This window comes from Citrus sinensis, chromosome 8 (assembly GCF_022201045.2).
Source record: "Citrus sinensis cultivar Valencia sweet orange chromosome 8, DVS_A1.0, whole genome shotgun sequence".
NCBI classification, from domain to species: domain Eukaryota; kingdom Viridiplantae; phylum Streptophyta; class Magnoliopsida; order Sapindales; family Rutaceae; genus Citrus; species Citrus sinensis.
In genome coordinates, this window is record NC_068563.1 from 19,511,233 (window position 1) to 19,523,863 (window position 12,631).

The following is a 12,631-nucleotide window of genomic DNA, read 5'->3' on the forward strand; positions in this document are numbered from 1 at the left end:
GAGCATCCAGCAAATAAAACTTAAAGTGAAGATGCAAATTCATATGAATAAGTTGCTGGTGATGGGGATACAAGATCAGAACATCCAAGGTCTCATACAGAAGATTATCATCTAGCTAAAGATAGGGAAAAGAGAGTGATAAGATCCCCAAATGGATCTACAGAATTAAGGATGGGCTGACACTAAAAAAGCTAGGTTAATGGCTAAGGGCTGCACTAAAAAAGAAGGAGTTGACTTTAAACAAGTTTTTTCACCAGTAGTTAGACATACTTCAATCAAAGTATTGCTAGCTATGATTGCAGTTTATGACATGGAGCTTGATCAACTCGATGTTAAAACTGCATTCCTGCATGGAATATTACAAAAAGAAATTCTAATGGTTCAGCCAGAGGGGTATGTGGATCTAGAGAGGCCAGAACGTGTGTGTTTGTTAAAGAAATCATTGTATAGTTTAAAACAGTCCCCAAGACAGTGGTATCTCAGGTTTGATGAGTTCATTACAATAAATAGATTCAAAAGATGCAGTTTTGATTGTTGTATCTACTACAAGCTGCTTAAGACACATCTCTACATATACTTGTTGTTGTATGTAGATGATATGTTAATTGCTTGTAAGTTGAGGGATGGTATTGAAGCATTGAAAGAGCTGCTGAGTTCGGAATTTGATATAAAGGATTTAGAACATGCTAGGAAGATTTTAGGCATGAATATAAGAAGGAACATGAAAGAAGGTACTATGTTTCTGTTACAGGAGAACTATGTGAAGAAGATAGTCAAGACATTTGGCATGTCAGTTTGTAAGTCTGTAATGACACCACTGGCCTCCCATTTCAAACTCTATAATATGCAATGTGCTAAGACAGATGAAGAGAGACATGAAATGGCAAAGTTTCCATATGCCAATGTTGTAGGGTGAATGATTTATGCCATGGTCTTAACGAGACTTGATATTCCTCATGCTCTAAGCATTGTTAGTAGATATATGGCAACACCTGGAAAGAAGCACTGGCAAACAGTCAAGTGGATACTAAGGTATTTGAATAGTACTGAGAAATATGGATTATTGTATGAAAGATCAGAAGGGAGAAGTAGTGGTCTGTGGGGTTATGTAGACTCAGATTTTGCTGGGGAATATGACAGGAGAAGATCATTAACATGGTACTTGTTTATGCTCAATGGATGCATTATCAGCTGGAAGGCAAGTTTCCAACATGTTGTTGCTTTATCAACAACAGAAGCTGAATACACAGCAACCACACTGTCAAAGAGATGATTGAAGAGTTGGGGATGAGTCAAAAAATAGTTGAAGTCCACAGTGATAGCTCAAGTGCTATCTACTTGAGTAAAAACATAGCTCATCATGAAAGAACCAAGCATATTGATGTCAAACTACACTTTATCAGAAATGAAGTGTCAAAAGGTGTAATCAAGATGGCAAAGGTTCATACAGATGATAAACCTACAGACATGCTTACAAAAGTTGTTCCTACAGCCAAGTTCAAAGCTTGCTGGAACATGCCTGGTGTTTGTAGCCTCTGAGGATACAAAGGGATGAGGAGAAAATCTTATCAGGATTGATTTGCTTCAAGGTGGAGTTATGCTGGACCATAATGAAACAAATCAAAAGATTGAAGGAAATGACAGGAAGCTCTGTGTTTTGGTATTTAGTGTCAAAGCAAACGGCAAAGTAATCTGCATTCCATGATGTTTTAATTGTTAGGGAAAAATTAGGTTTTTAAATTTTTTATAAAACCTTTTAAGATTGCTCTCATACAATATATAAGAATTTGTAATCTAGAAATCGTACCTTAAAAATCCGATTTGGCTTTTTCTGCTGAAGTGATTTAGGCTCTCAGATCACGATTCGTCACCACCACTCGTGTTAGATCACGATCCGTCACCACTACGCTTGTCAGATCACGAACTGTCACCAATGATCTTCCAGGTTATGACTCAGGTTTAATCTGCACTTCACGTGTGGGCGCCTTTATCACTACCACAGCAACTGGCACAAGAAAATTTTTCTCTCAACAATAGAGAGAAAAATCTTTTTATCTGATCTGTATAAAGTGACTGTCTTATTTTCTTTAGAGAAAATAAGCCTTTTTATATCTCCCTTTAGTGAAAACCCTAGGCTCTAAATAATCAAAAAATAAAACTCGCGTTACTTGCTTTTTCTATAGGGGACCCACCTTGTAAAATAAATGATAGGTCGAGATCAACATAACATTAGCATGGTTAAAATAGCTTGCTGAATATGGTGTAGTATTATGATAAACTCATGCTTCTCATTTTCGTTCTAGATCAAAACAGGTGGATCAGTCGTATTTTTGCTAGTCAATGTATATATAGTATTGTGTTAATAGTGGTTTGAGCATTTGCATATCGTGCTGAAGCTTTTACTTCGTTCAAGCATAACCTCATTTGCAGGAGTTTTGTAAATGACTCATGTCAGGTTTATTGCACTTTTGATTAGTAGATATGCTTTCTGTCAAATTTTGAAATTAATGCAGCCAAATTTGATGTACTTTCTGTCTTATTTTCGTAGTACAGATACTTAAGCAACTAAATTCATAGATTATTATATTTATAGAAAATAAAAAGAAAAAAAGTTTATGAAATAATATCACTAAATAAGAAAAAGAGAATACTGAAAAAAGGGATACACATTTTCGACTATTTCTTTAGTATTTCCAAGGACAAATTCAATTGAAATGTGTAATTATTCGATTTCCAATGGACTATTTCCGATGGCAGTTATTGTCATTTCAACAGCAGTGCCATCACAAATATATTTTTTGTTCCGACTACTCATCGAAAATTGTACTTTTTCAATATGACTTAATACGACATATTCTATTTAAAATGAGCTTTACCGAGGACATATGAATATTCTCAAGGGCATTTGCACTCAGAAATGACCTGTTTTTTTTTTTTTTTTTTGTAGTGATCCCCGATTGATTGTTCGGCATTTTATTAATAAATTTCTCAATTTATCCAACCTTTTTATTTAAAAAATATATATGTGCTTTTACGTAAATTTTATAGTTTTGTAAATAAAAAAGAACATAATATATATTTGTTTGTATAATTGTAAATGAAAGTAATAAATTAATTAGATCATTTCAGTTGTTGTTTTGGAGGCACAAGTTGATAGCATGTAATATAAGAAACCGCGGCAATTCATTTTAGTCTTGAAGCTTTCCGTAGTTAGATTCCGAGTCTCTTAACTACAGTACTTCACTTTTGAATATGTTTTGAATTTGACTTATAAAAAAGTCTTCCCATAAAACATTAAGAAAATTCCAAAAGTTGTTAATAATGTGTGATTATCTCTTTGGAGAGTTGAGTTGGTAGGCACATATCGGCCTCAATTTTTAGACTGAGTCTGGGTTTAATGCTAAAGTGTGACCTCTCTATCCTGATTTCGTGTCTCATTAGTTCACATGGGTTAAATTTTAAAAAAAAAAATGACCTTTTTAGAGAATCTCTTGTTGCTCTCACAAAAATAAATTATTTTTAAATATATAAGTGCATGGCCAGCATATATACTTAAAAAATTAACTCAAAATTTGAGAGTTCTGTAAAATTTAGATTAGAAGCTCGATGAGCCCATGTGTGATGTTTTCCTCTATTAATTAATTATTTTAAGCATTTGGTATAAAGGAATAATTAATCATGACTATACTTTATTTTTAGATATCCAATGGTGATTTTATAGCAACCCCACATGTGAAGTTCATTTTAAAGCATGTACGAAGAAGATTATATCATTTCTCTATTCTCTAATGGCCTAATTGACTAGTATTCACGTAACTTTATCTTTTAAGGATGTCATCAGTCATCATAAATATAAATATACGATCATCCAAAACAAAATCTTATACACTGTTAATAATAACGTATCATAATCTAAGAAAAAGCTATTGTCCAAAAAACTAAGTAAGATGGAGTTGAAAGAGAAGCTTAATTATTTGCATGTCAACTCTAAAACCAAGTTTGTTTGTGCTACCAAAACCAACAATGACAAAATAAATTAATCTCTCATAGCATGTCAACTCTTACTTGACTATATATATTGATACATGTACAGAGAAAGAGAATCATTCTCAGGTGGGGAAGTCTGAATTTTATAAAATTTGGGACAATTTGACAATAGTGCCAACATACATTTACAACATTGTCAAATAATTTTTAATGTTAAAAAAATCTATTCATACAGTTGTCAACTCGTTCTGAAATTTATATTTGAATTACAAAATTTTGATATATATTGGGGCGGGGGCTGGGGGGGGCGGGGCTTCCCTAATGGGGATGCCTGTATGAAATTATGTGCGGACACAAAATTTATAACATTGTGAAACCTTTTACAACATTGTAAAAATACAAGTCTGTAAGAAATTTGTGCGTAGTTGAGAATTTTCCAATATATATATAAAACATGAAAAAACAGGGCTGACTTGGCATTTGGTCGTGCATTAACAAAATAAATTTATAAAATTTTCACTCCTTTTTTCTTTAAAATATAAAAGTCTAAAGTCAACATTGGGCAATTACATTAGCTGTAACGCAGTCTCTTAACGATTTTCTATGATTTCCGAGTTGAATAGTTCACAGGAGAACATATGAACAGAATATAAAAGTACGAATCTTTCCCTTGTACGTGAATGGATCCAAGCAAATGTCTGATTTGCTCTAAACACAGCTAGCAGCAGTCATGGATGGGGCTGAAATAGTAATAACATAAGTTTAGGTTTCTCTTTATTATCATCATATATGCATGAAGCCGCCAAAATGGACCAAAACTAAAACGAGTATCAATGTCAAAGAGAAAAGAATAGCCAGCACTATAAATACCATGCAACGATTGAGCATCTTCTTCATCATCTTTCAATACTCGAGATAACAGTTAATCCATTTATTCATTAGGTACTTGCAAGAAGCTAGCTAGATAGCACCTAAAATGGCTTCCTTTTCTCAAACAAATAAGTTTACGTGTACAATTTTTGTCTCCACGTTGTTGTTGATCATCTCTACGCAATGTGAAGCACAACTTTCACCAACATTCTACGATGCCACTTGCCCAAGTGCCCTCAACACAATCCGAACAGGCATTAGAAATGCTGCTTCACGAGAGCGTAGGATGGCGGCATCCCTCATTCGCCTCCATTTTCATGATTGCTTCGTTCAAGGTTGTGACGCGTCCATTTTGTTGGACGATTCCTCCTCCATTGACAGCGAGAAAAATGCACTTCCAAATTTTAAATCAGCTAGAGGGTTCGAAGTTATAGATAGTGTCAAGTCTCAACTGGAGAGAGTTTGCCCTGGAGTTGTTTCATGCGCTGATATCGTTGCTGTTGCAGCCCGTGATGCTTCTTTCGCTGTGAGTAAATCATCATTAATTTTCTACAAGATTAATACAATAAGAGACATAGTGCTAACAGAAACAGTGATAAGCCGATGCCGTTCTGTGCTATTAATTTTGATATATAATTCATTGTTAGTTCTGGTTAATTAATTAATTTGAAAAAATTAATTACAGGTTGGAGGACCATCATGGACAGTTAAGCTTGGTAGAAAAGACTCAACAACTGCAAGCAGAAGCCTGGCTGAAAATCTCCCTAGCTTTACAGATGGCCTGGACAAACTTATTTCCACCTTCGCTACCAAAGGCTTGAATGCAAGAGACTTGGTTGCCCTTTCAGGTATCCCTCCCTCTCTCTCTATATATATATATAATATTTGCCAGATCATAATGTATATAAAAAATAATATTTCTTAATTAACTATGTCTAAGTAATCAATAATATTAATTAATTTATTGTTTCATTTGAAATTCAGGAGCTCATACAATTGGCCAAGCACAATGTGCATTTTTCCGTGACAGGATTTATAACAATCAAAGCAATATTGATGCTGGATTCGCGAGCACTCGAAGGCGTCAGTGCCCGGCTAATGGTGGCGACAGCAATCTATCACCACTTGATTTGGTGACACCCAATTCTTTCGATAACAATTACTTCAAGAATCTCATTCAGAAGAAGGGACTTCTCGCATCAGACCAAGTTCTTTTTAGTGGTGGATCCACCGACTACATCGTTGATGAATATAGCAAAAACCCTTCAAAATTTAAATCTGATTTTGCAGCTGCCATGATTAAGATGGCAGATATCAGTCCTCTCACAGGCACTGCTGGACAAATTCGAAGAGTTTGCAATATTGTCAACTAAATGATTTAGTTTTTCTATTCTTTGATTTAGTTTTCTAATAATAAATAACGGCAGGTCTACTGGCCCTGCATTTGTATTCTGGTTATCCAATTGTGTATTGTTTTGTTTATTAATTAAGTTAATCATTATAAAATTTTAATTGTGTATTCCCAACTTTCTGGCATAGTAAGAATGATCGATAATTACTCGTATTTTATTGACATGCAAAATCGTGATACCCTAAACTTTCTGTAATTAATTAGTTCCAAATAATATCCACCAACATTAATTCTACCGGAAGCATGACATGTTATTAAACTTATATGACAGTGCAACAGATAAGAAACGAATTATGTTTGAAATGCTAAAGTTATATGACTTCCAAATATTTGTCATCAAAATTCTGCCCACATGTTGATACCATATATGCAAGCCAAGAGCAAAACAATAAGTGCATGTAAAATTATTTCATGTGATTGAGGATCAAAACAACCAATAATACAGTATCTCAAGAATGAAAGTACGGTATTAGATAAGCTATAAATCACGTGCATTACATGATTTTTCTTTTATAATCAAATCGAAGAGTAGTTTCACACATTAGATCTCATGCGGCATTAGAGAAATTTTTATGGATATGATTACCTGTGAACTCCAATTAGTTATATTCAGTTATGAGTTATGAGGTGGCAATCTCAGTCAGCTGGAGTGGGACCCACTGGTGGTTAAATAGTTATTATAAACAACTAGTTTGTGCAGCTGTATAAAAGTAACGGAGCAAGCTAACTGGGAACCACCTTTGTAAGATCAATTGAGTGACGCTTTGAGAGAGATCAAGTGGTCTTTGCGGGAAAATTTGTTTCTTGTTCTCTTGAGAGTGTTCTTGTAATTGATCTGGTTCAATAAAAGCTTTAACCCTACTTTTTCTTAGTCATGGATGTAGGTACCTTGGTATTGAACCACGTTAACTCTTGAGTGTTGATTCTTTTCTTCTTTCTTCTTAATTCTTTTGTTGCATTGGTTTATTTCTTTATAATATTGATCTTGATTGATCAAAAGATTAGGAATCTGACTTGATACACTATTAAACTGGTATTAAGGCTTTGGTCTCTCTGTTCTTGATTACCATATGGCAACCACCAACTTCGATCTTGAAAAGATCAATGGTGAAAATGATTTCTACTTATGGAGTCTCAAGATGCGAGCAATCCTCATTCAATAAGGGCTTGACAGTGCTCATGATGATGATGAAGATTCAAGGGCCAAGAAAGCGAAGGGGGAAAGTTCATCAAGTGCTGGTGGAGGCATGAGGTCTATTAACAATAAGGCTCACAGCACTATCATCTTGTATCTTTTAGATGGAGTGCTAAGAGAAGTGGCAAAAGAAAATACTATTTCTAGTTTGTGGACTAAACTTGAAGAGCTATTCTTGAAGAAATCTTTGGCCAAAAGACTCTATATGAAGAGGAAATTGTACACATTTTCAATGAAGGAAAGAACAATTGGGAATGATCATTTGGATGAGTTCAACAAGCTGATACTGGATCTTGAAAATGTTAACATTATTCTTGAAGATAAAGATAGAGCCTTGATTCTGCTAAGCTCATTTTCAGATTCATATGAGCAATTTGTTGATACCTTGCTCTATGGAAGACAATCACTCACATTGAAAGATGTGAAAAATGCTCTGGAATCAAAAGATTTGAAGAAAAGAACATATGGGAAAGTCAAAATCTTAGAGAGAGCTTAGTTGCCAAGATAAAACCAGACAAGAAAGCAAATAAAGAAAAAAAAACAACCAGTAGGACAAAGCTAATAAGAAAAGAAAGAAAATGAAGTGTTATTTCTGCCACAAAGAGAGGAATTATATCAAAGATTGTTTTGAGAAGAAAAACTTGAAAAATTATAGAAAGAAACTAATAGAAAGGTTGTTGTTGCCTCAAAAGATGAAGGAAACTCAAATGATGCAGATGTTCTTGTTGCTATAGAAAATTATTCTTCTGGTGAGTGGATACTTGACTCAGGCTGCTCTTTCCATACATGTGCTAATAAAGATTTCTTCAAGACCTTTGAAAGCATTGATGGTGGGAAGGTCTTACTTGGGAATAATCTAGTTTGTAAGGTTGCTAGAATTGGAACCATTGGCATTAAGATGTTAGATGGTACTATGAGAGACTTGAATCCAGTTAGATATGTTATAGATTTAAGAAGAAATCTTATATCATTACGAATGATTGATCAAGCTAGCTGAAGTATAAAAGCAGAGAAAGGTGAATTTCATATTATAGAAAATGGTTTGGTTATACTGAAGGGTTTACATGTTGAAGCAAAAAAAGTGAAGCTTTGAGAAGTTTAAGGAGTGGATTGCACTCATGGAGAACCAAAATGATAGAAGGATGAAAAGATTAAGAACTGACAATGGCTTGGAGAACTGCAACAATGACTTTGATGAATTTTGCAAGGCGAAAGGCATTGCAAGGCATAAAACTGTGAGACACACTTCATAATAAAATGGACTAGTTGAAAAGATGAAAAATGAACTTGATTGAAAAAGTTAGATGCATGTTATTCAATGCAAATTTCTCAAAACAATTTTGGGTTGAGGCTGTTACTACAATAGCATACCTTATCAATAGGAGTCCCTTATCAGCCTTGAACTTTAAAACACCACAAGAAATCTAGTCAGGGAAGTCACCAGACCTAAGTAATCTTAGAATCTTTGGTTGTCCTGCTTGTGCTCACATAAGTCAGGGCAAACTAGAACATACGGTAGTAAAAATGTACTTTATAAGGTATCCAGAAGGCATAAAAGGACACAAGATTTGGTGTGTTAATGGCAAGCCGTCAAGAACTTTGAATAGTAGAGATGTTGTGTTTGATGAAGAGGCTATATTGCAGCAGACGGCTGAAATAGAAGTTATAACCTCCAATTCTTAAGATAATGATGAGTTAGAGTTGAAGGTGGAGTCCAGAGAAATATTGAAAGACAGTGAAAGGGTTTCCAAGCTTTACTAAGAGATTAACAAAACATCAGAGCCAGATAACTATCAACTCGCAAGAGATAGAAAAATGAGAGTTGTTAAAATGCCCAAAAGATATGGCATTGTTGATTTGATATCATATACACTGATAGTTATTGATGAAGTGTTTAGAGAAGATTCAGAGAACTTCAAGTAGGCCATGAATGGCAAAGACAAATTAAAATGGATGATTGCAATGCAAAATAAAATATCCTCACTCAAGAAGAACAATACTTGGGTTTTAGTTCAGAAACCTTCTCATAAAAAATTAGTGAGATGCAAATGGATCTTTAAGCTCAATGAGGGAGTTGCTAGTAATGGACCAACAAGGTACAAAGCGAGACTTATGGCTAAGGGGTTTACACAAAGATAAGAAGTAGATTTTAATGAATTGTTTTCACCTGTTGTTAAGCGCACCTTGATAAGGGTTTTATTAGCTATCATTGTCTTCTTTGATCTAGAATTAGATCAAATGGATGTTAAAGCCGCCTTTTGCATGGTAATTTAGATTAAGAGATCTTAATGGCACAACCAGAGGGTTTTATTGAAAAAGGAACCGAGAGACATGGTTGTTTACTAAAAAAGAGCTTATATGGCTTGAAGTAGTCTCTTAGACAATGGTACTTAAGATTTGATGAATTTATACTTAGTCATGGTTACAGTAGAAGTGAATATGATAGTTGTGTGTATTATAGATGGTTGTCTTCTAATAATTTGATCTGTCTACTCCTCTATGTTAATGACATGCTTATAGCATGTAAACATAAAGTAGAAATTGAGAAGCTCAAGAATGAATTGAATACTATATTTGAAATGAAAGACTTGGGCCCTGCAACCAGGATTCTGGGAATGCAAATCAGAAGGGATAAACATGCCAGGACCTTATTCCTTACTCAATTGGATATGTTAAAAGGGTCATCAACAGGTTTGGGATGAATAATTCCAAGTTTGTTTTTACTTTATTAGTCGTACATTTCAAACTCTCCAAGAAGCAAGAACCTAAGGAAGATATAGATTTTGACTACATGAGAAAAATTCCTTCTTCTAGTGTAGTTGGTAGCATTATGTATGCTATGGTCAGCTCTAGACTAGATGTAGCATATGGAGTTGGATTAGTTAGCAAGTTTATGGAGAATCCAGGTAAGGAGCATTAGGAGGCTGTCAAATGGCTGCTTAAATATCTCAACGGTACTGTAGATCATGGAATTGTGTTTAGAGAAGTTAACAATGCCAGAAGTAAAGTTTCAAGCTATGTAGACTTAGACTTTGCAGGTGATTTGGACAAAAGAAGATCGGTTATTGGGCTTGTATTTACTCTATATGGTGGTGCAATAAGCTAGAAAATCATCATTACAGTTAGTTGTTGCTCTTTCAACAACTGAGGGCAAGTTTATTGCTCTTACAGAGGATGTGAAGGAAGCTTTGTGGCTAAAGGGATTAGTTTCAAAGTTAGGGTTGAAACAAGAGTTAGTCACTGTTAGTTGTGATAGCTCAAGTGCTATACAATTGAGTAAAAACGCCAAACATCATGAAAGAACCAAACATGTTGATGTGAGGATGCACTTTATCAGAGATGAAATCATAAGAGAGGTGATCAATGTTGTTAAAATTCCTTCTAAAGTTAATCTTGTAGACATGCTAACAAAACCATTGCCTACAATCAAGTTCAGGAATTCCTTGAACTTGATTAGAATTGTTAACTTGTAAATCAAGTTAACTATTATTAATGCAGTGAAGGGTAAAGCCATAACTAAATAAACTAAGGTGGAGATTTGTGGAAACCAGTTAGTTATATTCAGTTATGAGTTATGTGGTGGCAAGCTGAGTCAGCTAGAGTGGGACCCACTAATGGTTAAAATAGTTATTATAAAAAGCTAGTTCGTGTAGCTATATATAAGTAACATAGCTTGCTAACTGGAAGCACTTTTGTGATATCAATTGAGTGACTTTGTAAAAGAGATTAGGTGGTCTTTGTGGGAAAATTTGTTTTTTGTTCTCTTGAGAGTGTTCTTGTAATTGATCTGATTCAATAAATACTTTAGCACTGCTGTTTCTTAGTCATAGATGTAAGTACTTTGGTATCGAACCATGTTAACTCTTTTGAGTGTTGATTCTTTTCTACTTTCTTCTTAATTCTTTGCGTTGCATTGGTTTATTTCTTTGCTGTATTGACCTTGATTGATTAAAAGATTGGGAATCTAACCTGATACATTATCATTATACAATTCAAATTTATAAGGTGAAACCACATTATAATATGAAAAAGGGACACATCATAGTGCCCCAACTACTACTTCAACAACAATACACCAGCACAACTACAAAATTCAACATAATACAGCCACCGGATCTAAACCAAAATCCGAAGATATTATTAAGACAATAACATACTGAAAAAGAAAAAACCATGACAAACTACTCTCTTTCTAATGAAATGTCACTTAAGAAAACATGTTCTCTCTTCTCGTAAATTGCAAAACCAGGTTCCACATATAATATTGGTATCTGAAATACTGCCAAATAATACATTGCAATTAATCTTACCGAAACAGGGTTTAAAGAACTAACAGTCATCACCTTTCTTTGTTTATATCTGTAACTAAAAGTAATCAACTAATTGTGCAAATAATACAAATTAAGATAAAACAAAATGGATATATGATACTAGGCAAGAGAGCTCTTTATTTTACGTGGGTTACAAGTGATTTCAAGGCAATGCATGTTGACCATATTTAAACAATGATTAATGATATATAAACATATTAAAATTTTATTCCAATTTCATTCTAAATAATATAATAGATAACGTACCCTGTATCGAGTGTTCATTGGCATAAGTTGTAAGTGAATTGATGGAGATCCAAATCATCACATAATTTCTTTTTCTTTTTTAAAGAAAAAAAAAACCTCAACTAAGTAGATAGAAGATTCATTAAACTGAAAAATAAGATGATGAACTAATGGAGAGAGTTATTCTACCAAAAGGTCCATAATGATATAATGCAAAATAAAAAGTGAAACGAAGAAAAAGATTACATGAATCTATATTGAGAGAATCCAGACGATCTTCAATTAGTGCAAAATCAAGTAAATTGAGATCTCCTTAAATTCAAATTGACTAAAGAATCCGCAACCTTATTGCCCTCTCTGCAAATAGGCGAACAATAAAAGGTGGATGGTAATTAATGGCCAAAAAGAACTCGCAACAATTTCGAAGAATTCTCGAACATCAAAATTGAGGGCTAAGTTGGATTTGATATTCATATTTCTTCAAAAAAGTTCCTTCCCTTAATTAAGGTCATCGGTTCGAGACTTGGAAATGCAGCTGCGTTAAATACTTGTTGGGAGAGCTTTGCCGCCCTAGTGGTCCTACCCGGCTCAAATCTGAATTAGTCGGGGCCC

General features: G+C 34.2%; 1 protein-coding gene across 1 annotated transcript; it reads left to right on the forward strand.

Moving 5' to 3' along the window:
* Positions 1-4,895: 4,895 nt before the first annotated feature.
* On the forward strand, positions 4,896-6,379 carry LOC102606727 (lignin-forming anionic peroxidase-like). The gene is made up of 3 exons (XM_006470881.3): positions 4,896-5,383; positions 5,543-5,705; positions 5,842-6,379. Exons 1-3 carry the CDS (start codon positions 4,964-4,966, stop codon positions 6,228-6,230), a joined length of 972 nt encoding a protein of 323 aa, XP_006470944.2. The 5' UTR covers positions 4,896-4,963; the 3' UTR covers positions 6,231-6,379.
* Positions 6,380-12,631: the final 6,252 nt, after the last annotated feature.

Excerpts from the sequence above, each read along its gene's own strand:
- LOC102606727 (XM_006470881.3), top strand. The coding sequence starts at position 4,964 with ATGGCTTCCTTTTCTCAAACAAATAAGTTTACGTGTACAATTTTTGTC. Across the intron at positions 5,384-5,542 it reads CCCGTGATGCTTCTTTCGCT|GTTGGAGGACCATCATGGAC; the intron begins GTGAGTAAATCA and ends AATTAATTACAG. Across the intron at positions 5,706-5,841 it reads AGACTTGGTTGCCCTTTCAG|GAGCTCATACAATTGGCCAA; the intron begins GTATCCCTCCCT and ends TTTGAAATTCAG.